At 44.2% G+C, this 26717-nt stretch overlaps 1 protein-coding gene across 1 annotated transcript in view; it reads left to right on the top strand.

Annotated features, from left to right (window-relative positions):
- CCDC3 (coiled-coil domain containing 3) overlaps positions 1-26418 on the top strand; it is a 67748-nt gene extending 41330 nt beyond the window's left edge. Inside the window, exon 3 of the mRNA XM_015417238.1 lies at positions 26128-26418. Within this exon, the coding sequence (XP_015272724.1) occupies positions 26128-26403 (276 nt within the window). The 3' untranslated portion in view covers positions 26404-26418. The remainder of the gene's footprint in view (positions 1-26127) is intronic.
- Positions 26419-26717: the final 299 nt, after the last annotated feature.

Raw genomic sequence — 26717 nt, 5'->3', positions numbered from 1 at the left:
TCTCATAATCTGCCTAAGCTCACAGAATCAGCATGGCTGTCAGATGACCATCCAGCCTCTGCTAAAAACCTCTAAAGAAGGAGAGTCCACCACCTCCGAGGAAGCCTGTTCCACTGAGGAACTGCTCTAACTGTCAGGAGGTTCTTCCTAACGTTTAGCCAAAAACTCTTTTGATTTAATTTCAACCCGTTGGTTCTGGTCTGATCTTCTGGGGCAACAGAAAACAACTCCACACCATCCTCTATATGACAGCCCTTCACGTACTTGAAGATGGTTATCATATCACCTCTCAGTCATCTCCAGGCTAAACATACCTAGCTCCTTCAACCTTTCCTCATAGGACTTGATCTCCAGACCCCTCACCATCTTTGTTGCCCTCCTCTGGACATGTTCCAGCTTGTCTATATCCTTCTTAAATTGTGGTGCCCAAAACTGAACACAATACTCTAGTTGAGGTCTAACCAGAGCAGAGTAAAGTGATACCATCACATAACGTGATCTAGACACTATGCGTCTGTTGATACAGCCCAAAATCACATTTGCCTTTTTAGCTACCACATCACACTGCTGACTCATGTTCAGTGTATGGTCTACTAAGACCCCTAGATCCTTTTCAAACATACTACTGCCAAGATAAATCTCCCCCATCCAATAATTATGCATTTGATTTTTCCTACCTAAATGCAGAACTTTACACATCTCCACTGAATTCATTTTATTTGCTTTAGCCTAGTTTTCCAGCCTGTCAAGATCATCCTGTACCATGACTCTATCCTCTACCGTATTTGCTCCTCCTCCCTATTTAGTATCATCTGCAAATTTAATAAGCATTCCCCCTATTCCTTCATCCAAATCATTGATAAAGATGTTGAACAAAACAGTTCCCTGGACAGATCCTTGAGGCACTCCAGTTGTCACTCCTCTCCAAGAGGATGAGGAACCATTAACAAGCATTCTTTGGGTGCAATCTGTCAACCAGTCACAGATACAGCTAACAGTAATAGGATCCATACTACATTTTACCAACTTGTCAACAAGAATATTATGTGGAACCTTATCAAAAGCCTTACTGAAATCAAGATAAACTATGTCTCTACAGCATTCCCCTGATCCAACAAAATAGTAACTTTCTCGAAAAATGAGATAAGGTTAGTCTGACATGACTTGTTCTTGAGAAACTCATGCTGGCTCTTAGTAAATGCTCAAGGACTGACTGTTTGATTATTTGTTCTAAAACCTTTCCAGGTATGGATGTCAAGTTGATGGGTCGGTAGTTACCCAAATCCTCCTTTCCCCCCTTCTTGAAGATGGGGACAACATTTGCCCGCCTCCAGTCTTCTGGCACCTCACCTGTTCTCCAAGAATTCTCAAAATAATGGACAGAGGCTCAGAAATTACATCCACGAGTTCTCTTAGTACCCTTGGGTGCAGCTCATCTGGCCCTGAGGACTTAGTTTCATTTAAAGAAAGTAGGTGTTCATGTACTACCCCTATGCTGATCCTAGGCTGCAACATCATGTGTTCTGTTTTTGCCATGTTGAGCACTGTTTCCTGAGCAAGAGAAAACTGAGGAAAAGTAGGAATGGAGCATTTCTGCCCTCCCTTCATCACCTGTTACAATTTCCCTTTCCAGTCCCCGCAATGGGCCTACCATGTTCTTGCTCTTTTTCTTACTTTGAACAGAACAAAACGCTTTGTTGTTGTTTTTAGCATCTCTCGCTAGCCTAAGCTCATAGTGAGCTTTAGCTTTTCTAACACTCTCCCTACAAGCACTGGTTATTTGTTTATATTCATCCATGGTTATAAGCAGTGTTCCCTCTAAGCTGAGTTAGTGTGAGCTAGCTCACAGTTTTTTATCCTCTGGCTCACACGTTTTTGCCTTCGCTCGGGAAGGATGCTTCCAGAGCACACTAATTTATGCATTAGCTACCTCTGAGTTTTATAAAAAAATTAGTACCCAATTGATTGTACCTTTCTTAGAAATATGCAATAATATACTACAAAAAGGAGAGATCCCCGAGTCTTGGACACAAGCTAAAATTGTTGTAATTCCAAAAAAGGGAAACGATAATTTAACCCCCCAGTCCTTTAGACCAATTTCATTGCTAAATAGCGATTACAAAAGTTTTGCCACAATCATGTCATTGAGATTAAACAAAATTATCGGGGATTATATCCACATCAATCAAACCGGATTCATTCCAGCTAGGGACATTACCGACAACATTAGAAAGACGTTGGACATTATTTTTTATAGTAAGAAATTTTTGGACGACACATGCTTAATTTCATTGGATATTGCCAAAGCATTTGATAAAGTTGAGCCTACATTTTTAAAAACAATTATTAAAACAATGGGTTTTGGATCAAACTTTTGTAGAATGATCAATACCTTATATAATTCCCCAAAAGCCCAAGTCTCAGTTAATGGACTCCTATCTGAGGAGTTCCCGTTATCCAGAGGGACAAGGCAGGGTTGCCCTCTGTCCCCTATTCTTTTTGCCCTTTCAATTGAGCCCTTAGCAAACCAACTTAGACTAAACACCAAATTCCCAGGCATAATAATTAACCAAACCAATTATAAAATTAGCCTATTTGCGGATGACTTAGTTTTGTACATCCAATACCCTCAAAAATCTCTGAAGGTCATAGAAAATATATTAGATAATTTTGCTTTACAATCAGGACTAAGGGTAAACGATGCCAAAACACTTCTATACCCTATAAATTTGACCAAGGAATCAAAAGCCTTTATACATTCCCAGTACAGCTACCAATGGAATAGTAACACTTGGTCCTATTTGGGAATTAAAATTCCTCAAGATCTTTCTAAATTGTATAAAGTGAATTATGATGAAACAATTACAAAAATAAAACTACAATTGGAAATCTGGCACAATCATAAAATTTCTTGGTTAGAAAGAATTCAAGTAATTAAAACTTTCATTTTTCCTAAATTATTATATTTATTTCGTACACTCCCTCTACTAATTCCTTTATCCCAATTTAACAAATGGCAATCGTATTGGTCTAAATTTATATGGAGCTACCGTAAACCAAGAATTAACGTCAAGACACTGTGTAGACCGTCTCAAATTGGAGGTCTAGCTCTCCCAAACCTTAAAATCTATTATGACTCATCAATCTTAACATCATTAGTCCGAATCTTAAAACTTAAACCACAACTAGAATGGGTTGCCATTGAAGAAATCTTTATAAACAATAACCACTTTAATTCTGTAATTTGGAATACAAAACTGAGCAATCAACTTGTTACTTCCCAACATCCGTTCCTCCAACCCTTATTTGTGGTTTGGAAAAGACAACGACAGCTGCTAGCTCCAGATATATCTCTGGCCTCCTCCTTTTATGGCCAAGAATGGTTTGTACCAGCTAAAGATCCTAAATCATTTCTAAGTTGGAAAAAAGCCGTACTGAACACTCTGTATGATTTAACTCATAACTACACACTTTTAGAAAAATCTAAATTAGACGTAAAAACAAAGTCTAATCTACCATGGTTGGAGTACAGACAGCTGTGTCACTTATTTTCCCATCCACAAATTAAGATTTCTTGTGAAAAACCACTATCAGAATTTGAAAGATTGTTAGTACATTCCCACAACAGCAGTACAGGTCTAATTTCTAAAATATATAAAATCCTAATAGATCCACCTGCGCAGAAATTTCCTACTTATTCAGTAGGCTGGGAAAGGGATCTTAACAAGAAATTAGACGGTGAATTTTGGAATTCAGTTTGGACCTCGTATGCCTCTATATCCAACTCGATCAATATACAACAACAAAATTTCAAAATTATATCGAGGTGGTATATGACCCCTCTGAAACTAAACAAAATTAATAACTCTATTTCTCCAATGTGTTGGAAAGGCTGTGGAAACTTAGGATCATATCTCCACTGCTGGTGGGAATGCCCGCTAATTTCTACTTTTTGGAAAGAGGTAATTCATGACATTTCCCAATTGACTGGAGTGGAGGTACCATGGTCACCGGCTGTTATTCTATTAAACAACTGGTCAGATACAAATATTCCAAACTATACTAAAGAGCTAATTGTACTACTGCTAGCCGCCGCAAAATCAACTATTGCGCATAATTGGAAAAATAAAACCAGACTGGAGCTACAAATGTGGTATTCCAACATCTGGAACCATTTGTGGTACAGAGAACCTCTACCAGCATCAAAAGTTATAAAGTATTTATAACTTGTCAGGGATACTACAGACTAATCCTGCATTGAACAGGGGGTTGGACGAGATGGCCCATATGGCCCCTTCCAACTCTGTGATTCGATGATTCTATGAAGTTGAATTCTTAACATTTCTGAAATGGTAGTTCTAAGCATACTTCAAATGCAATCAACTTGACTGAAAATCCACTACATATGGTAAAAATGGATTCTGTTTTTTCTCGGCTTTACTATACTATTATACTAAGACTTTTAAGCTTGTACCTGGACTCTTAGTTATATATGTTGAAAGTTGTATGTTTTGTTGTTTGTTGTTTAACGTTTTGTAACAGATGTCATATTGTATTTTGTCTATAGATATTAATAAAAGTTTATTATTAAAAAAAAATTATGCATTAGCCAAATCGCTGGCTCACAGCTTTAATGCCAATAGCTCACAAAGTAGAACTTTTGCTCACAAGTCTCCACAGCTTAGAGGGAACAGTGGGTATAAGGCCCTCTTCCATTTCCTAAATGAGTCTTTTTTATTTCTCAAGTGTTTAGAAAACTGTTTATGGAGCCACCTTGGCTTCTTTAGGCTTCTCCCATTTCCCCTTCTCATAGGAATCCTTTGTGATTGTGCCTTCTGTATTTCACTTTAAAGAAACTCACACACCTCTTGAACTCCCTTCTCCTGAAGTATTTCTGACCACGGGCTTCTACCCAGCATCCTTAAGTTTAAAATTTGCTTTCCTGAAGTCCAACCTATATGTCTGACTAGGTACAGCTTTTACCTTCCCCAAGACTGTAAATTCAAAAATTACACGGTCCCTATTACCCAGGGTGCCCACTACTTTCACCTCATCAGTCAGTTATTCCCTGTTGGTGAGACTCAAGTCCCCTTGTTTCCCTCTCCACCTTCCGGAAAATGAAGTTGTCAGCGAGACGTCAGGAATTTATTTGACCTATTCATTCTAAATATGGCTAGATGTGAGCCATGGAATTATCAGAGGCAAAGGAGGACATGACTGCTGTGCTCTGTAGCAGTTCAGAAACATTTCCGCTCTCTGCCACCTCTGCCTGACAGCATGTGTGTCGGGGTTTGTCTGTCATCCTGCCTTCCTTGAACAATCACATCTAACTCAGCATTTGTGATGCTGTATATAATTAATGGCTGCCTTTTTGTAGTGATTTTGACCTTACCAGTTTATCGTGCCAGTGCATTTCCTCCCACGTCCTCCTTTAGTTCTTTCAGTTAAGAAAAAAGGGGGGCTGAATGTGTTGGGATAATAGATCTTTGACTGGATAGTTCCAGCCAGATGGCGGCCTCTGTTCCTTCCCTGTTTGGCCTTTCTGCTTCCTAGCATCTAGAGTTCTTGTACCTAACCATTCCCTTTCTGCAAACAGCAACCATACTTCTTGCACCTGGGCTCTTGGTGAGGCTTTCCCACAACCTACCTTCTGTTTGCTCCTTTCTTTATTCACCTCTCTACCCATTCCCACAAGTTGCTGCTTCTGTCCAATTTCCTTAAGGTCCCCCCCCCCACCTTACTCGTTTTCCGGTAGGGTTGCCAGGTCTCCCCCGGACACTGGCAGGGGATAGGGAGATATGGTTGCCAGATCCAGGTTGGGAAAGTCCTGGAGATTTGAGGATGGAGCCTGGGAAGCACAGGGGCCTCAGTGGGGTACAATGCCATAGAGTCCTCCCTCCAAAACATCCATTTTCTCCACGGGAACTGATATCTGTAGTCTGGAGATGAGGTGTGATTCTGAGGGATCCCCAGGTCCCACCTGAAGGCCGGAACCCCTATTTTCTGGTCACTTCTGGCTCTCATCTTAACATACACTTCCTGCTAACAGCACACAGCTTCTCCTAGCTAGAGGTTGCCAGGCTTTGCCCACAGGTTTTGTTGAAATTACTTCCAGTAGTTTAGCATGGCACTCAAGGCTTACAACGCAGCAGAGCTCATCTGGTCAGTGTGTGTGCTGTCTCAGAACAAAGTAACATGGAGTCTTTTTTCTTTGTATAACTAATAAGGGTTCTTTATTATATGGAACTCCATTCTGGACAGGATAGTGGAGAGATAGGTTCTCTAATCTAGTCTAACTAGCTAGATGGATGGAGATACAGGAGCTATGCCCTGCTCTCATTGTGCCAAGATGGAGAGGTCTAGCACATTGTGTGTTGGGAGAGAGTGTGACCAGAAGGAAGGAAACATTTCCCAAGAGTAGCAATCTACGCATCAAAGGGATAGTATCAGAGAGAGAAGGAAAGGATGTTTATTGTCCTAGCCTGTCTATCTCTCTGACTCTCTTGTAGTGTTCCTCAGAAGTCTGAGGCTAAGAGACAGCACAAAGTCCTTCACTCCCAACATAGGCCATTCCTCTGGAAACTTTGAAGCATGAAGCAAGGATGCAGTTGCAGTGCTTCTCCCCCCACTCTTTCCTCCCATTACTATCTAAAAAAGGTAAAGATAATGATTTTCCTTTCTTGAAAGCTAGCCAAATCCAACTCTGGGGGCGGTACTCATCTCTGTTTCCAAGCTGAAGAGCCAGAGCTGTCCGAAGATGTTTCCTTGGTCATGTGGCCGGCATGACTAAATGCCAAGGTGCACGGAATGCTGTTACCTTCCCACCAAAGTGGTACCTATTAATCTACTTGTAGTTTCTTGCTTTCGAACTGCTAGGTTGGCAGGAGCTAGGGCACGAGACAGGAGCTCACTCTGCCACGTGGCACTAGGGTCTTGAACCGCCGAGCTATGGACCTTCTGGTCTGCAGCTTAGCATCTTAACCTCTAAGCCACTGCGGACCTATTTTGATCTCTTATTTGCAGACGAGGGAAGGGCCTTGAATGAGCGACCCTGTGAAATGCTAAGTGAGGGAAAGTTGCTTGTGTATATACATAATGTAAAAGTATTTAAAAAATTTATAACATACAAAATGAAGAATGTAGAAAAGATTTAAAACAAGTGAACGCAAACTGAAAATAAATGGATGCTGATAGAGTAAGCTGACTATATGCTTACAGAAAATAAAACCTAACCGAATTACCCGAGCACAGAACTAATAATATACGATGAAGCAATGAATTAAAGCAACTAAAAAGCAATTAAAAAGTAAGCAGACTATAAGGCTATGGAGTATCAACAATATAATAAAGATAATAATTAGAATAGGCTACAAGATAATCAAATGAATGGCAGTGAATTAGAACAATGGATACTGTAGCATTTAAATATTTGATATACAATACAAAGGGTAAGAGATCAATGGTTACATATAAGAAAACTAGCAGTAAAGCCCGTTGTGAAAGCAATACAACGAGATCTAGAAAGAGGCTCTGGGGGAGTGCTCTGGCTTTGGGCAAACAGTGTCAATTTGCTGTGGTGACCTCAGCAGGGTATAATGACAGAGTCCACTGTTTTCTCCAGAGGAACTGATCTCTGCTACCTGAAGAGCAGTTGTAATTGTGAGTGATCTGTAGCCCTCACCTGGAGATTGGCAGCAATTGTTACCCAGGACAAAGTGGCTGGTTTGGAGGGTGTAGTCTATGGCATTCTACCTGTCTGAGGTCCCACCCCTCTGCAAACCCCACCCTCTCCAGGCTCCACCCCTCAAATCCCCAGGAATTTGTCAGCATGTAGTTGGCAACCCCATCTCCTTCCCAGCTAACCATCAACCTACCATTATCTGCCCCTTTGACTTCAGCTGACTTCTGCCCTCCCTTCTGCAGAGCAGTTGTAATTCTGAGTGCTCTCTAGCCCTCACCTGAAGATTGGCAACAATGGTTCCCTATGTGGGACTGACTGGTTTGGAGGGTGGAGTCTATGGCAGTGTACCTGTCTGAGGTCCCATCCCTCCTCAAACCTTACCCTCTTCAGGCTCCATCCCTCAAATCTCCAGGAATTTCCCATCTGGAGTTGGCAACCCTATCAGGACTGGCCCCAATGTGTTTTCTCCCAAAGGCCAAAGTAGGTGACAGGACCAAGCTTAGTTGCCTACCAACAGGCACTGAGGGGAATGTAGGGTTGCCAGCTCTAAGGAGGGAAATACCTGGAGGTTTGGGGGGTGGATTCTGTAGAGGGCCGGGCGACGGAGGCATCGGCCTTCTGTCGCCCGCCTTGCCCCCCCAATCTCGGCCCGGGCGACTGCGTCCCCCGCCAGCGGCCGCCCGACTCCAGACCCCCCCGCGGCCACTCCAGCCAGGCAACGGAGGCATCGGCCTTCCATCGCCTGCCTCGCCCCCACCCCCCCAATCTCGGCCGGGCGACGGAGGCATCGGCCTTCCGTTGAGCAAATTCCTCTCCCCCTATGAGGTATGTTTGGCACTGTAACCTGTCTGAGGTCCCCATCTCCCCAGGCAGCTTTTAAAACATGATCCTGGGACCTACACGCCACCAGACATTCCAACTGCCTTGCGGGGGGGGGGAGTATGAGGTGTGGAATGGAGTGAAGTCCAATCAGCTTCCATATGCAAAAGACCTTGAAGGTTCCATATGCAACTGACATTCCAACTGCCTTGCGGGGAGGGGGGTGAGTTTGAGGTGTGGAATGCAGTGAAGCCCAATCAGCTTCCATATGCAAAAGACCTTGAAACACTGGGCGGGACTGTACAAAGCAGCCAGTCAACTCAGCCAGCATCTTCTGACTGACAGTTCAAGCGTCCATACACTAAAGGAGTGCATTTTAGAACTTTGGCACCCACTATTCAATTATATATAAGGAGAGATCATTTACACAGGCAATCTGTGTTCTTCAAAAAGCAATACAAATACACAGTGTGGAAGAGGTTTGATGATGAAGGAAGACCTTGATGAGAGAGGAAAAATGTCATGATGATGAAAGAAGGGAGGGGCTTGCTGCTGCTGAAAAATTGGGAGGCTTGCTAGTCACCCCCTCCCCCGAGTTCAGAAGTAGGAGCAATTTTGTGTTAGAAGGTACAGCTACGTCTGGGGCTTATAGTTCAAAGTTCAGATGAAATGCAGGTGCTAGGTAAATTGTTCTAAAATTGTTGTTGTTGTTTTTCCTTCACGGATTTGATGCAAATGGGAGGCACAACACAATAAATAAATTAAAAAATTGTGCCTTGCATGTAGTCCACAGGTATCTGTAAGCAATTTTCCTTTGTGTTAAAATAATTCACACACACACACACTCCGTGTATCCAAGTAAATCAAGAATAGTAATTAAAAAAAACATTTGGGAAAAACGTGGAGATGTATTGTAGCTGGCTTTACAGGTTGCAGGATTGAAAATGTGGCAAGAACAAGACAGTAGGGGACCGCGTTGTAGCTTGCTCTGTCTTCTTGGTGCTTGGGGGGGGGGGTCAACAGTGGGAGGGTCCTCCGCTTTTTTCCCCAGTGATCTTAATAGTTAGTGATCAGTTTTAGCAACCAACTTTTTTTTTTAAACCAGTTTTAAATAAAGCGTGTTTTTAAAAGGTTTTTCTTTTTTATTTTGGCCAGCTTTGCTATTTTTATTTCACGTTTGTAACCTTGTTGCTATTGACGTTCTGACCTCAAAGGGAACTGAGCGTGGCTGTCTCAGCTCCTCTCTGACGTCACTTCCCTTAAGCTCTCGCAGCCCCGTTGTGGGAAGCCTCTTTAACCTCTCCAGTTTATTCCTGAAAACTGCAGGTGCCTAAGCCTGGACTCCCAAGCCTGCAAATCCTGTTCACACATGCTGCCCACTGTCAGGATCCCATTAAAACAACGTAGTCACTTCTCATCGAAAAGGGTCTTTTATTGAAGTAATGAGTCACTAGCGAGGTTTCTGTTTAGAATAACATGAAATGACCATAGCAAGTAATATAAACGGATTTCAAAATGCTGCTAAGCCAATGAGTATAATTCCCGCTTGGGAAATTAGAGCGCCAACTTGCTGGGAGCTCAACGCTCCCGTTATCAAAACTAAGCTTTTCCCAGGCTCTGCTAATTAAAACAAAAAGCTGCCGCCATCCTTATCAACCACCTGCTTGGCCTTGAGTGTTGCATGGTTCACTAACATGCGTCTAGGTTGCTAAGCAAGGACTAGTACATAATACTTGAAGCAGGAATGAACTACACAAGTTACAAACTACAGGAACAAAGCATGTGCAGAGTGCATAGACCATATTGTACCAGAAATACAGAATTTGGCAGCTTGCTGACACCCACTCAGGTCTCGAACTGCTGAACTACTAACCTTCCACAGCCTGCAGTTCAGCGTCCTAACCACTTGAGCCACCGCAGCTCCTTATTTATTGGGTTTAGAGAAGTTTTTATTCTTCCTCTCAAGCACAATCAAGAATATTGTGCAAAAACCATTGGGACTGTGGTCTGTTGGGATGGTTTCCCTAAGCTAGGAATATTTCTGCTCCTTGTTTGTGATGAGTTGATACGTGAAACACAGGTGTTTTGCGCCCTGGCCTCAAATGCTAGCTCAACAGGCAGTCTGAATGATTGCATTTGCCTTGTCTTGTATGATATACAGGTCCTGCATCATTTCTCAGGTAAAATAATTCATCAATCCTTTTTGCCATTATTTTGATATCAGATTCTGGGCAAAAGACATGGCACTCTTCCCCCTTGATCACAAACTCATTTCCTCTTTTTACAAGCTTTGAGTCAGACAAGATTTTGGTCTGCTTGTGATGCTACATGCACTCTTTCAGAAAAATCTAAACCGCCTCTCCTGCAATTTCCAGCACTCTGCGTTTTACAACTCAAACTCCGCAAACATTTAAAAGGGTTCTGTCTGCCTGCAGGAGATGCTTTCTTTTTCTTTCATCCAGTTCAACAGAATAACTCTTATCATTGCACACGTGAGAAAAACACCCAGAATTGAGCAACCACATATTTTCCCCTTTTGTTTCCTCACCAGAAACAACACATGCAAACTGTTCGGAAGGTTTCCATCTTCTCTCATCCCTCCTGTTGCTCTGAGTCCCATTGTTTGGAGGACCATGCTTTTCCCCGTGTGGCTCAATGCCCCTTTTCTCTCTACAAAATCTCTTGACATGCCCAGTTTTCTTGCAGTAAAAACAAACAACAAGCCTTTCATTTGCTTGCTTCAATTTTAAATTGGACATTGCACCCATGGTATCGGCCACCGACCCCTGCACCCCTTCATCCTTCAGGTTACTCAACATAAATTGGAGATCCTGTTTCTCCCTCAACTCCAGAGTGGCTTTCTGCATGGCAAATGAGGCTGGGAGACTGATCAGAATATTTATTTCATCCTGCGACCATTCTATGCCAGCAGTTTCCAGTTTCCAGACTAATGCCATAATATTGTCCAAATGAGCTCTGATATCTCTTCCCTCTCACAATTTGAGAGTGTATAATCTCTGCCTTAAGAACATAATGTTCTTCTGTGACTGATATTCATATTTAGTTTTAAGGGCTTGAAAAAGTTCTTGTGCAGTTTTGCTTTTAGCCCACAAGAGGGCTCTCTTTATCACTAACTTTGGTAAGAATGATCAATTGAGCCCTAGCATCCAATTTTAGAAAGATTTGTTTTTCTGCTGCATTTTGCGGCAGACCACTTTCAATTGCATCCAAGGCATCTTGTACACATAATGCACATTGCACCCTGGTCTTCCATATTGTATAATTATTTTCAGTTCACTTTGGCGCAGGGAAGGAGGGGCTTTGAGGTGAATCACTTATTGATCGCAGGCCTGCTTGGCTTCCTCCGTTGTTTCCTGGTAGTTCCTCATCAGCCATTCTCACTGGTAGGCTGGCAATTTAAAATCCACTTTGGTGAAACAGCTCTTGTTCTTCTGCAGAAATGCTTCCGCTGTCCTCTTACATATGCCAAGGAATGTTTGATGAAGTTCTTACTGGCCGATAATTATGATTCTGTCTCACGCAATGTTGCTAAATATTGTTACTTGGTAATTAAAAAACGCAGAATGTACTGTAACTTGAGCCATTAAGGATGGAATTGACTGGTTTGACATTTTAGAAGATTTGTCTTTCTTTGTAAGGATCCTATGTTGTAGACTCTGTGTTGTATTATTTCAGTTTATTGTGCTGGTCTTATGACTGTTCTTTCGCTGTCCAAGCTGGTGAATCTGGCTCTAGGGAAGATTCTTTGTTTTGCAGTCCAACAGTGAAAAGTGAAAAAAACTTTTCTACTAAAAAACTCTTTCTAATTTACATGCTGTGCAGAAGAAACTTGATGTTGGCACATAAAAACAATAATGCGTGCACATGAGTAAATTAGCTAAAAGAATTTTTACTAAAGAATAGGAAGGGTTACATGGGAGGATATAAACAAGAAAACAATCTGTCTATTTAGCTGTATCTTTCTAGCTGATGTTAACTCCAAGATGGAGACTTCGGCTACTGAACTCTAAACAAAGGAAGGGAGAATGCCTACGTGCAAAACCTCAGGTAACATATCCCAATTATGAATTGACCAATGACCAGGCTAAAAGTCAGTTCATTATGCATAGACCTTCCCCTTCTAGCCTAGGAACTTTCTACTCAACACCCCATAGGATCTATCTATCTATCTATCTATCTATCTATCTATCTATCTATCTATCTATCTATCTATCTATCTATCTATCTATCTATCTTCTATCAATCATCTATCTATCTGTCTGTCTGTCTGTCTGCCTGCCTGCCTGCCTGCCTGCCTATCTGTCCGTCTGTCCGTCCATCTATCCATCTATCCATCCATCCATCCATCCGTCCATCCATCCATCCATCCATCTATCTTCTATCTTCTATCTTCTATCTGCCTGCCTGCCTGCCTGCCTGCCTGCCTGCCTGCCTGCCTGCCTGCCTGCCTGCCTGCCTGCCTGCCTGCCTGCCTGCCTGCCTGCCTGCCTGCCTGCCTGCCTGCCTGCCTGCCTGCCTGCCTGCCTGCCTGCCTGCCTGCCTGCCTGCCTGCCTGCCTGCCTGCCTGCCTGCCTGCCTGCCTGCCTATCTATCTATCTATCTATCTATCTATCTATCTATCTATCTATCTATCTATCTATCTATCTATCTATTTATCTATCTATCTATCATCTACCAGTTAGCCTAGACAAACAGGTTAACTTGCAGATACTCCAACAAAAGTGTTGTGGGGGGGGGGTTTACAAGGGAGGGATTAGGCAGAGAAGGGGATATTTAAGTTCTAGCCCACTGATTTGCTTCTGCAAGTACATCCTACTTAATGCATTTGGTTTTTTAAAAGGAGGTTTGTGTAGGGGGAGAGAATATGCACATGCCTCAAGCATTACATTATGTTTGTGACATAATGTTTTAAAGAGACTTTTAATTTTAACTTTCAGATTGCTCACATTGAGCCTCCTTTATCTGATCTCTGGCCTCCAGTCTCCCCTGAGACCGTGATTTGTCTGATCGAACGAATGAGTTCAGGTAAAGCACCTGGGCCAGACTTAATTCCAATTGACTTATTAAAATTAAATCCTGGTTGGTGGAGCACCCTTTTGGCTCCACTTTTTACCCAAGGGAATAAAACAGGAATTATACCAGCTTCGTGGAAACATGCAATAATAGTGCCAATATATTAAAAAGGCATTAGAAGTGACCCAGAAAATTATCGACCTATCAGCTTGCTTTCATCCTTTAGGTAAAATATATGCAGCTTTCCTCCATTCTAAACTACAGTCTTGGCTGGAAGTCGATGAGGTCCTTTATCCTGAGCAAGCTGGTTTTAGAAAAGGTGCCTCTACTTTGGATCATTGTCTTGTTCTTTACCACTTAGCTGAGAAATGTTCATCTAAAGTTGGTAATTGTCTCTATGTGGCATTTATGGACTTAAAAGCTGCCTTTGATTCTGTCCCTAGATCTTGCTTGTGGACCAAGTTAAACAAGGCCACAATAACTAAAAAGCTTCTATGGCTCATTTTTAAATGATACAAAGAGCCCTCTGTGCAGATACGTTATGGCTCAGAAGGCCACCTAATAAATTCTATCAACCTTGCTAAAGGGGTAAAACAAGGCTGCTTATTGGCCCCTACTCTTTTTAACTTTTATCTCAATGATATGGTGCCTTACATTAAAAAAACACGCCCATCACGCACCCATTTCGGCAAGCCAAGAAGTTCCTATATTATTGTATGCAGATGATGCAGCCTTGTTATCCAGATCTGAAGTTGGCCTTCCTAAAACAATTAATGCTTTCTCTGAGTATTGCAGTCAAGAGGGGCTCACAGTAAATTACAAAAAAATCAAAAATCATAGTTTTTACTAAGAAGTTAAACCATAAATGTAAAGTATGGAAAACTAAAGATGGAGAAATAGAATTGACAACTCATTTTAAATGTTTGGGAGTGGTCTTCTTCAAGAATTTATCATGGAAACATGATCTTAATTTAGTCCAAGATACTGTTAGACCAAATCTCAATGCACTTTTGAGATACTATTACTCGACAGGTAGCCAATATATTCCTATGGCTATTAAAGCATTTAACACAAAAATACCTCAGTTCCTATATGGGGCAGCCATTTGGATTTGTGCAGTTTCCTAATCCTTAGACAAAGTATTAACCTAATTCCTGCGTTGAATTTTGGGAGTCCCCAAGTGCGTGGCAGGAGTTGTTCTTAGGTGGGAGCTAGCACAATGCTCCCTAGAATTTAGAGCTTGGTTGGCTGCTTTCAGATTAAGACTGAAGGTTTGCTTTTCTAGTCCATCGTCAGGGAGTTTGATTTACAGACTAAAGGAGGATTATTATAGAAATACATGGTTAAATCAAATAGACAAGAAACTGAACCTCCTTGGCCTCCCGATATCAACACTCAAGAATATATCTCAGCAAGAAGCATGGAGACAGATCAGATTGAAAGCAAGTAATTGGGATAGGGCGTGTATGTTCTCCTCTAGCTCTGGGAATTCCTCCTTCGCTGACCCTTCCATCATATCTAAGCCATTTTACCACCCCCACTCATAGATTTGCTTTTACTCTTGCAAGATTAAATGCTGTACCATCTGCAGAATTAAAGCGGTGGCGCAGATTCCTGATGAATCCTGGCCAACTGGCCAATATGGTAACTTTGGCTAGGTGTGGCCCTTAGCTGCTGGACGTGAGAGTGGAAGCTGCTCTGGTAATGGAGCAGAAGACCAGGATCCCCATGTTCTTGTCTCATTACAGGCCACTTTGGAATTCTCACTTGCCTTCTAACAGGCCAGGCTTTGTTTCGAGAGGGAGGCGTGACGGCAGTGCATGTTATGATATAAGGAAAAGAGCCATAAAATCACAAAGAGGCCAGAAAGGGCAGGAGATTTGTTTCCTCGGGTAGATAACCATTTGCCTACCTGCCAGGGAGGCAGGATGGATAATTGTTGTAAAACATGATCTGAGTATGGAGATGATGATGATGATGATGATAATGATAATGTATGAGACGTGCAGTCCAGAATGATTGGAGGGAGACTGGGATGTACATTTCCACATGGGCAAGTCAGTCAGTCAGTTTATTTAATTTGGTACATAACCAGCTCATTTCAGTTAAAACAATCTTAAGAGTGCAATCGTTAGGATTTAAAACATATATAAAAATATGACACAAGTAAAAATCCACTGTAAATCTGAAGTGCCCTGGGATAGAAATACATAAAACACAGGATTCATCTAATTCACTTCCACTTTCATCTGCTTTACTTCTTTACTTGTTCCTTATGACTTCTATAAGCTGCAGCTAAAAATCTAGCACTACTTAGTGTAAGCTAGGGGTTAGAATCAGATAAGAACTTCTTACTTATCTCTGGGTCTGGATAACCAAGGGCCAAGTTCAGACTGGCAGTTTGGCCCGGCAGGCAAACGTTTCAGGAGCGTTTCAGTAGCGGATTAAAGGGGCGGGTTCACACAGGCACATTTGTCAGGCGTCCCCCAGCCGTACTCAAGCCATCTTGTGCCGCTTCCCTCCTGAGTTTAAAAAGTACCAGGTGAAAGTGGTAGCAAACTGTGTGTAGAGCGGGTTGATTCTGGTTCCCTGACGTGTGAACGCAAGCGCTGCTAAGGCGGGAACAACCCACATTAATTGATAATAGGCGCTGGCTGTTTCCGCGGCAGGTGCCCATGCGCCCATGCACATAGGCGCATGCAGCGGAGCACAGAAACACCCACTAACAGCCCACCAGTTCTTTTAATTTTTAGGCAGCCAATAATTCCCTCGACACTTTTGAAAATGAGAAGGTTTTTATCTTCCTTTGGAATCTTTTCAGCCAGAGTCTTCATTGATGAAACTGTCCAGACATTAATCCCAGGGACAATAAGTGGAAAACCTCTCCCCTTAGGACATGAAAATTAACCTCCTTGTGAGGTGTCAGGAAAAATAGAACAGCTATATTCTGTAAATTCTCCTAGAGTATCTTCTTTGGAAGAACAAACAAAAGTTTCTACAGTGGAGAAATTGAAGAACTCAATACAGTGTCAGCAAGCTGCCATTCTGTTTTCTGTGACCTCTGTGTACATATCCTTTCCCTGTTGCACCCGGCTTGTTTTCTATCATCCTGCTCCTGCGTTGGAATGCACAAGATAACTGCTGGAGGTTGTGTGGGGGAGAAGATGCTGTAATGCTTGCCTATTGCTTTTCTCATGAGTCCTGCACCTGTGTTTTGTCTGATGTTCTGCCTGGTTCCCATGGACTGGGCGCGCAACCGTTTCATTAGCCCGCCAGCGGGAATGCTATTCATTGGATCTGTATCTGTTTGAATTTCCTTTATTATGCTTGACCTAACTGTGTATCCCCAGTTCTAACAAAGAACGTGTTTGAGTATGTCTTCAACGCTTTGAAATAAATTTTGCTTTTCTTGAAAACGTGGATTTATTCTCGATGCTTGGGGATCCAACATATTGTTAGAACTGAACTCCCTTTTCCTATCGTTCCGAATCTGGCAAGATCATGAGCGGAATTGAGGGAAATCTACCTAACACGGAGGGGGACTCGGGATCTACTGGAGGCTACCTTCGACGGCGACCCAGAGGAACTCGCTTTCTTCACGGTGGGGGGGCATAAATTCGTAGAAGAGAGTCGACACCTGTTCCGAAATGAAGCTGGTCTTATTGATGTCATCTCGGCAAGACTAAAAGGAGACGCCGCCACATGGTATGTTGGACTGCACAATGACCGCGGTCCGGAACTTTTGAATTTGCGAGCATTCATGTGGGCGCTGCGGGCGAGGTTTGAAGATGTCAACGCGAGCCAAAGAGCTAAAGCGTTTCTCCGCACCTACCGCCAGAATAAGAAGTCGGTTCGCGAGTACACACTGGAATTCCACAAGCAGGCAGCAAAGCTCCGAGACTACCCTGATCATATATTGGCTGAGATGTATCGATTGGGACTCAACGCAGACATCCGAGAAACGGTTCTGAAGACTGTCAATCCTGTCTCCCTGATGGCCTGGACCCAGGAAGCTGAAAATGCAGAGGATCGGCTCACCACCATCAAACTCGACTTGGCTGCTACGACCAACAGACCCGCCGCTGCCAGTGCCTCCAGACCCAAGACTCAACGCCTGTCGGAATCGGCACGAGAACTACGTATGAAGATGGGGCTCTGTCTCAAGTGCGGGGAGAAGGGGCATTTCGCTGTGGATTGTGGCAGCCGTCAGGTAAAAGACAAGCCGCCTACTCCAAGCCCGAAGACACCGCTGACGGGGAAGAAGGGGATGGCTAAACCGCGTTTCTCCAAAGCTCTGCAGGCGGCCCAAGGCCTGGAGGGAATCGAACCGTCTGCTGCCGAGTCAGAAGAGGAGGTGGTGGCTGAAACGGCGGAAAACGACAACGGCCTGTTGTGAGAGGCGCAAAACGACACGGCCATTCTAGCTCTGCGCCCAAGGTGGTGAGAGAAACCCCTTCCCTGTTTTTCGTGACTGTCTCGTTAATGAATCCGCTCCTGGGGACCCACGTTAGGGTGAGAGCGTTGATTGATTCTGGGTGTGGGAGGGATCTCATCAGCCCTAGAGTGTTATTGGCACTGGAAGCGGGGATAGTCCCCTTGAAGTCTCCCATCATTTTTACCCAAATGGATGGGGCACCCATGGAACCTTGTACACACGAGACTATGGCTTTGCGGTTGGGGGCTGGCGATCATTGGGAATCCAGATCCTTCATTGTTACCCCTAAATCGCAGTTTGACTTAGTACTGGGGAGTCCCTGGTTGTTTACCCATGACCCTTACATCTTGTGGGAAGAAGGGGTTGTCAAATTTGTGTCGGCTAAATGTGTAGATCACTGCTGGTTGGACTCGTGGGGGGACCAGCCGACCGCACAGTTCCCCTGCGGCGCTTTGCAGCCGGAAGAGTTAGCTTCTTTGCCTCGAGAGTATAGAGACTTGGCGAAAGTGTTTGGCGAAGATGAAGCTAACGAATTGCCCCCCCATCGCTCTACTGACTGTGCTATTGAACTTTTGCCTGACTGTAAATTACCTAAAGGTAAAATCTATGCGATGGGGCCGGCTGAGAAAGTTGAACTGCGGAACTTTATTGATAAAAACTTAGCCCGAGGTTTCATTCGCCCGGCTTCCTCCCCTTTCGCCGCGCCTGTACTTTTCCGAAAGAAGAAAGACGGGGGGCTTAGATTGTGCACTGATTATAGGGGTCTGAACGCTGTTTCTTTGTCCAATGCCTACCCCCTCCCGCTAATCAAGGACTTGGTAGCTGAGGCCACCAAGGGCAAAATCTTCTCGAAACTTGACCTCCGAGATGCATATTTCCGTGTGCGCATTCGGGAGGGGGATGAAAGTAAGACTGCATTTAATACCCCTTTGGGGCAGTTTGAGTACCTCGTTATGCCCTTCGGGCTTCAAGGGGCTCCGGGGGTCTTCATGAACCTAATCAATGAGGTCCTACATGAGTTCTTGTTCAAAGGAGTGGTCCTTTACCTTGATGACGTGTTGCTGTACTCTCAGGACCTCCCGTCGCATATTAAATTGGTGCGCCAGGTCCTTAAGCGACTTTATGAACACCACCTGTTTGCAAAGCTGTCAAAATGTGAATTCCACAAGACATGCATTGACTTTTTGGGTTATCGCATCTCTGGGGGGAAGGTGGAAATGGACCCTGCTAAAATACAGGCTGTACTTGACTGGGAACCCCCCAGGACCCGCAAACAATTGCAAATGTTCCTCGGATTCGCCAATTTTTATAGAAATTTCATCCAGAATTTCGCTCAAATTGCCCTTCCTCTGACTGATTTGCTAAAGACCAAGGGGAAGGGGTTTGATGCTACGAAACCAGGCGCCCCGCTTAAATGGTCCCCTGCTTGCGCAGAGGCTTTTGAGAAACTTAAACTGATGTTCACATCTGAGCCAGTGCTAGCGCGCCCTGATGAAACTAAAAAATTCATTGTCCAAACTGATGCCTCGGATGTGGCAATGGGGGCCGCTATTTTGCAAGAAGGGGAAGATGGTCGTTTACACCCCCTCGCATTTGTGTCTAAAAAGTTTTCTGACGCTGAACGAAACTGGGGGATTTGGGAGAAGGAGGCATCAGCGATCCGGCTGGCTCTCTCCACTTGGAGGCAGTGGTTGGAGGGGGCGCAACTGCCATTTGAAGTCTGGACTGACCATAAAAATCTGGAAATGCTGAAATCCCCCCGTTCTCTCAACGCTAAACAACTTCGTTGGGCGGACTTCTTTGCTAAGTTTCGATTCACTCTTCGTCATTTCCCTGGGACGGCTAATTCCCTGGCTGACGCGCTCTCACGCCTCCCACAACATGACAGTCAGCGTGAAATCATCATGGACTCTGTTTTTTCCCCCTCCCACCTGGGGGGGGCTGTGGTCACCCGTGCGCAAGCGCGCTCGATTCCGCGCTCTGATGAAACTTCGCCTTCCCTTTTCCCTGGGGGGGGGGGGGCTGGGTCCAGAAATATATGTCTGCTTTTACTGCTGATGATGATGCCTCCCTGAAAGCGTTGCCAGATTGTGTCCGTAGCCCTGAAGGTCTGATTTATTCTGGAGACAAACTGTATGTGCCTATTTCAATGAGGAGGGAGGTGATGGAGTCTGCTCACGGTTCGAAACTGGCAGGGCATTGGAGTTTTGTTAAATCTCTGCAACTCATCCGCAGACAGTTCTGGTGGCCACAGATGCGCAAAGACCTCTTGACTTTTGTTCGGTCCTGCCAAACCTGTGCCTTGACTAAACCCAGAGTGGGCAAGCCTCCTGGTCTTCTGCAGCCACTCCCTACCCCATCGAGACCGTGGGAAGTGGTGTCCATGGACTTTATTACTGACCTCCCTGCGAGCAAAGGGAACACTGTTATTTGGGTGGTTGTTGATTTATTTTCTAAGCAAGCTCATTTTGTGCCTTTTCCTTCCTTGCCTACAGCTCAGAGGTTGGCGAAATCGTTTATGTCTCACGTGGTGAAAATTCATCAATTACCTGCTAAATTAATTTCTGACAGGGGGACCCAATTTGTTTCTAAGTTTTGGAGGGAACTTCTTTCCATTTTAGGGGTGGAACAAGGGCTCAGCAGCGCGTATCATCCTGAGACTGACGGACAAACAGAACGAGTTAATCAGACCCTGGAGCAATATCTTCGTTGTTTTACTAATTATCAACAGAATGATTGGTGTGAATTGTTGCCTCTTGCTGAATATTGTTATAACAATACTGTCCATAGCTCCACGGGCATGTCTCCTTATAAAGCTGTTTCTGGTTACGACAGCCCCCCCTCCCCTTCCTCGAAGGGATGGGGGAACGTCCTGTGGGGGGCGCTGATAAATGGTGTATGTCCTTGCAAAATGCATGGCCTCTGCTATGCCAAACGCTTGACGCAGCCAAGGCTGCTTACAAGACCCAGGCAGACAAGGGTAGGGTGGTGGGGTTTGATCTGAAACCTGGGGATCTTGTGTATGTCTCGACCAAGAACATTAAGATGCTGCGACCTAGCAGGAAATTGGGGTGGAAGTTCATTGGTCCATTCAAAGTGCGTAAAGTCATAAATGATGTGGCGGTTGATGTTGTTTTGCCTAAGAATTTACGTGCTCTGCATTCTGTTTTTCACATGAGCCTGTTGAAGAAGGATCCTGGCCCGTCTCCCTGGAGACCAGCAGTTACTCCTCCTCCACCTGTCATTTTGGAAGGGGATGAACATTTTGAGATCGCTGATATCCTTGATTGTAAATTGAAACGTGGTAAACTCTGGTACCTTATCGAATGGGTTGATTTCGGTCCCCAGCACCGCGAATGGGTGGAAGAAGGGGATATTCGGGCCCCTTACCTGATCCGTAGTTTCCACAAGAGGTTCCCGGACAAACCGGGAGGTCTCCCGCCCAGCCCGGGAGATCTCCCGCCCGACCCGGGAGGTGTGTTGTAAGTGTATTTTAAGGGGGGCAGTATGTCAGCAAGCTGCCATTCTGTTTTCTGTGACCTCTGTGTACATATCCTTTCCCTGTTGCACCCGGCTTGTTTTCTATCATCCTGCTCCTGCGTTGGAATGCACAAGATAACTGCTGGAGGTTGTGTGGGGGAGAAGATGCTGTAATGCTTGCCTATTGCTTTTCTCATGAGTCCTGCACCTGTGTTTTGTCTGATGTTCTGCCTGGTTCCCATGGACTGGGCGCGCAACCGTTTCATTAGCCCGCCAGCGGGAATGCTATTCATTGGATCTGTATCTGTTTGAATTTCCTTTATTATGCTTGACCTAACTGTGTATCCCCAGTTCTAACAAAGAACGTGTTTGAGTATGTCTTCAACGCTTTGAAATAAATTTTGCTTTTCTTGAAAACGTGGATTTATTCTCGATGCTTGGGGATCCAACATACAGCTTCTTCGTACTATAGCTGAACCTTTTAATTTATTTATGCCTAACAACGAGGCAAAGACTTGAACCTACGATGATGATTTGACTTCCCTCGTCCCTGATATTGACAGGTTGCAGTGATTGTACGACCCTGATAAGTCAATATCTACTTCTACTCCACCAAAGGTGTTAATTTCAATTATGCCAATAAAGATGATGCATTGGAGGGGGAATCATTGGTTATCGACAGAACATTTCAAGCTGAAGCTAACAAGTCCTCATGGGAGTCTCTTATTATAAAAAGCAAGGACCAAAGCACCTCTGTCAGTGAGGCCAACAATAAAGATAAGGACTCCTGTAGGTCTACATGGGAAAAAAATTAACTTTTAAGATTAGACCTTGATGCCTTTAAAAGGGACTTCAGAGACATTTATAAAAATTGTAGAACTTCCTTTGCCTGTAAATGACTTTGAAATTAATATTTTTAATGGTGGAGGACAGTTTGTCTTGATGGCTTTTTAATTACATTTTAACTTCAAAAGTACATTGATTTGCCAAGTTTGGTAGGGTGGCAAATGGGTGCCATACCAGTGGGGAATAAATGGTAAGTAGAAAAATTTAGAAGTTAGAACTTGACAGTATTGTTATTGGTGTCATTAGTGACTGTTTTTTGTTGTTGTTGTTGCTGCTGCTGCTGTTGCTGTCTTTATGGTTCTCTCCTCTCTGTGTGGTCAGTGAAAGAGGACTGTGATATTTTATTGAGGATTTCAGCTGCCCTTGCCCCCTTGTCAACTCCTCTTAACCCATGATAGTTCATTTTTGTTTGGTTGTTCCCTGGAAGCCAGATTCTAAAGGACAGAGATAGTTTACCGCATCCTGCAGTTTGTGTTTGGTTGTCACTGTGTTTGTAAAGTTCAGCCAAGTCTTTTCATCCAGCTGCCTCTTTGTTTCATTAGTCTGGATATCAAGAACAATTTTAAATCCTTACAACGACTGCACTGCTAGAGCCTTTGTTGTTGATGTTTTTAGGTGCCTTTTTAATGTTTCTCCACATACTGCCAACAAACTGTATTTTTATGAACCTTTTTTGACATTGGCGGCATCGTGCTTTTAGAAGACATTAAATAAAATTTCTTAATTTAAAAAAAGACCAAAAAATAACAAGAGGTTGGCAGGGAGGTCACAGCAGAGCAACATGACTTTATCCTCAAAGCTCTCAAATGCCTCACAGCTTAAAGTCAAATCATTAAAAGTTTTTGAATTCTCAGTGAAAGAAGTTAATGATATAATCACCTTAAACAATTGTGCTGGGTGGGAGCTAGTGGATGCAATGGAGGCTGCATAGAGCTCCCTCTTAGCAGCCTTCACTGCCATCTTACAGGCCTTCATAAATGTCCTATAAAATGCTCTTTAGCCTTCGTCTCGAGACTGTCTCCACGCTCACTCTAGTCATCTAAGCTCCTGCTTCATCCCTCTAATATCCGTGGTATACCATGGAGCTAGTTTGGGGTGAGAGTAAAGAGGATGTTGGGGAGCAATCTCATCGATGGCTTCAGGGAGATGGCTTCCTCTATCAGCACATCCAATGAGTTGCCAGGGGCTTCGGATCCTGAAGAGAAGCTTGGAACCCAATTGGGTCCATTAGTCTCCGTGGGTGGGCGTAAATCTGCTCATTGCTTAGTCAAGAGGGAGTTGGGACACTCAGTCAAGCCTTCAGGGCTTCAGACCATGGCACCTCATCTGTGGCTAACAGATTATTGTCTACCCCCATTCTGAAGATCAAGTCCAGCTTGTGGCCTACTTGATGTGTGGGACCTGATACAATCTGGGAGAGTCCTCGTGCTATCATGGATGACACCAGGTCCACTGCCTGCTGAAAGACAGCAGCATCAATATGAATGTTGAAGTCCCCAAGTACTATAAGTCTCAGGAGCTCCAAGGTCCAGCCTGCTACCACCTCCAGGAGGTTGGGAAGCCTCTCTGCTGGTGTACTCGGTGAACAGTACACCAGACAGAGGGCCAGACTCTCCTCAGTGTCCCACAACAGGCCTACACATTCAGTGCCGGAGATCTTTGGGATGCAGAGCACCCTGTAGGAAAAAAGTCTCTCAGATGAGCACTGCCACCCCGTGGCCCTTTGTCCAAGACTGATGAAGGACCAAAAATCCTGGGGGAGCAAGTTGTTTCAGAGCAACTGTCTTGCCCTCTTTAACCCAGGTTTCAGCTACGCATGCCAGGTCCACTGCAAGGTAACCCTGCAGCATCATGATCTTATTTTTAATGGACCTGGCGTTGCACAGCATCAGTATAGGATTACTAGCCCCACCACCAACGTGCCTCAGGATGGGATGAAGATTGGAAGGAGGCTGAGCATAATCGTATCTCCATCTCCTTCCATTCCAACTTCTTTTCCCACCGTTGTATCACCCTTTTCCTCGGATTACTGAAATCCCTGACCCATTAGTTTTCAATATACATGTGGGTGTGTATAAACCCATCCCATCCACAATGGCTGGGTGATTTCTGTAGCCCTGTTTCATTTGCCAGCAAGAACTTTTTACTTGTCTGGGCATCTGAGAAAAAAATTCTTGTTGGTGAACAGTGACCTCTTTTTTCACACACAAAATCTGGCCATCCTACGCAGGGCTGCTGTTTCAGTGGCAGCCATGTGTTTCTCTGACCTATAATGTACAGAAAACTACTGAGTTTTTAAAAATTAATCATATACTACCTGTGGGTATGCCCCAGAAAGATGAAATAAAGGCAGAGAAAGAAATTAATCCAATGGCAATTATCAAGAAAGGCAGTACAGAACAGACTGAGTCATTGGAGTAGGCTGATGCAGAGGTGGCTGTTTTAGTAAGGTGATTAGTGTTGGTGCATTTGTTTAAATATTTTTATTAATACTCTCTTCCTAAAAGTTGGTTAATTGACTAATTTTTTAACTTGTAAATAGTTGCCAGGATCTTGTCTTTTGGAAGACTCTGAATTGCTTTATTTGCTACTGGGACAGTGTTGCAACTGTAGATCAAATCTGGCCTAATTTAGATTTCATGCTCTGAATCACAATTTCGAGGACGGGTTCAAGGTGCAGTCTGGACTCTCCCTCTTGCCCTTCCTCTTGTGTGCTGATTCTCTCCTCCATTAGTGGTTTCCTCTGACTGTAGCTTGCAGTGACTTCTGAATCATGTAAGTGATGGGGTGTGCTAATCCAGTGATTTTCATACTGTCATACCTTCCCAGGGGGGCAAAGATAGGCAGAGGGGTATGTGAGCCGTTGCAGTGTGTGAAGTGAGTATCCTGAGCAGACACAGCACCAAAGATGCAGTAGTGTATTGCACCCATCAAAACTGCTACTCCAACCACAAAAGGCATAAAGAGCAATTCTATCCACAGCGGCTTCTTTCCCCTCCCGTCTTCTTCCCACCTTCCTGGCTTGAGGAGGGAATCTGAATGAATCTGAATGAATCTGAATTAATGTTAGATGACTGCCCCAGTCCACAGTCCTGGTTAGAATGCAGCTAGGAGCAAGGGTTCTGTGCCTTTGCCTGCTGGCAGAAAAATAAAAGAAGACCAAGAGATCAAAAAGAACCAGCAAGCCAATGCTAACACTGAAAGCATGGTTACAATTTGTGGTTTCAAGTAGGGTTGCCAGGGGGATTTGGGGCACATTCTGGGATGTCATCAACATGAAGCTCTGGTTTAAGGGCAAAACTCTATGGTTTTAGGCCAAATTTACCATAGAGTTTTGCCCTCAAACCAGAGCATTGCACGTGACTTCCCCAACATGGTGACATCACTTCTGGGTGACATCATCACTTTGGAGATGTCACATCTAGACATGGATGTTTGGGGGTGGGTTCCCCTGCCAGCCGGTGGCTGGTGGCAGTCTAAAGCCCCGAAAAGTGGGGGAACCCCCACTGGGACCTGGGGACTGGCAACCCTTTCAAGTAAGGATGCAAAGTATGGCTTGGAGCCTATTCTCTTTATCACCAGCCATGACTTGCCTGGGTAGGAGTTCATGGTGAACTGTGAAAACCAAGACAGCAGGAGGAAATCAGTACATGGGCATTCTTCAGGCTGGGTCAATATAATAAATCTCTAAGCTATATGCTAGGCTAGCCCTGATCAGAAAGACGTTTTAATAAATATTAAAAGCAACATGAGGTGACTGTTGGCTAGAAGAGGGCAAATATCTTCTGGGAGTGTTTGTTCATTCAGCACTCCTGTGGGTCTGTCATTTCAGCTGATGTGCTCCTCAATCCAGAAGGCCTTGTTCGATGAAGAAGACCGCGTGAAGAAGCTCCAGCAGACAGTCACAGCCCTGGAGAAGCACAACAAGCAGCTACGTAATCGAGTGAAGAAGGTGAAGCGGTCACTCCGACAAGCCAGGAAAAACGCCAGGCATGTGGAGCTGATCAACCGGAAACTCAGTGAGAAGCTCTCTGCTGCAGGGAGCCAGATCCCCCATGCTAATTCCTTAAAGCAAGCCAACTCTCATGCCACATACCTGAAAGTGTAATGCCAGTCTTGGAGATGACTAAGCGGCACATGCTTGTTCTCCTGGGCACATCTTGCAATCCAAAGGGAGCATTAAGTGTTCAAGGCCCTTGGCTGGCACTGCTCTAGGCCCAGATCTAAAATGGAGATTCACATATGAATTCTGCTTCTTACCCTAAGCAAGGACCTGAGGCTGCGAGAGTTCTATGCGTGTGTCATTTAAGAAGGTTTCAACCTAAAGAATGCCTGGGTTGTCAAAAAGCCCTGTATGAGCTGGTCTGAATTTCCCCAAAAGTATGTGTGGAAAAGGGGGGGGGCACTCATTGTTCCTGGCAA

The sequence above is a fragment of the Gekko japonicus genome, unplaced genomic scaffold (genome assembly GCF_001447785.1).
Source record: "Gekko japonicus isolate JY-2015 unplaced genomic scaffold, Gekko_japonicus_V1.1 scaffold1569, whole genome shotgun sequence".
Classification (NCBI taxonomy): domain Eukaryota; kingdom Metazoa; phylum Chordata; class Lepidosauria; order Squamata; family Gekkonidae; genus Gekko; species Gekko japonicus.
Note: the sequence above shows the minus strand (reverse complement) of the source record. Positions and strands in the feature narration are given on the sequence as shown.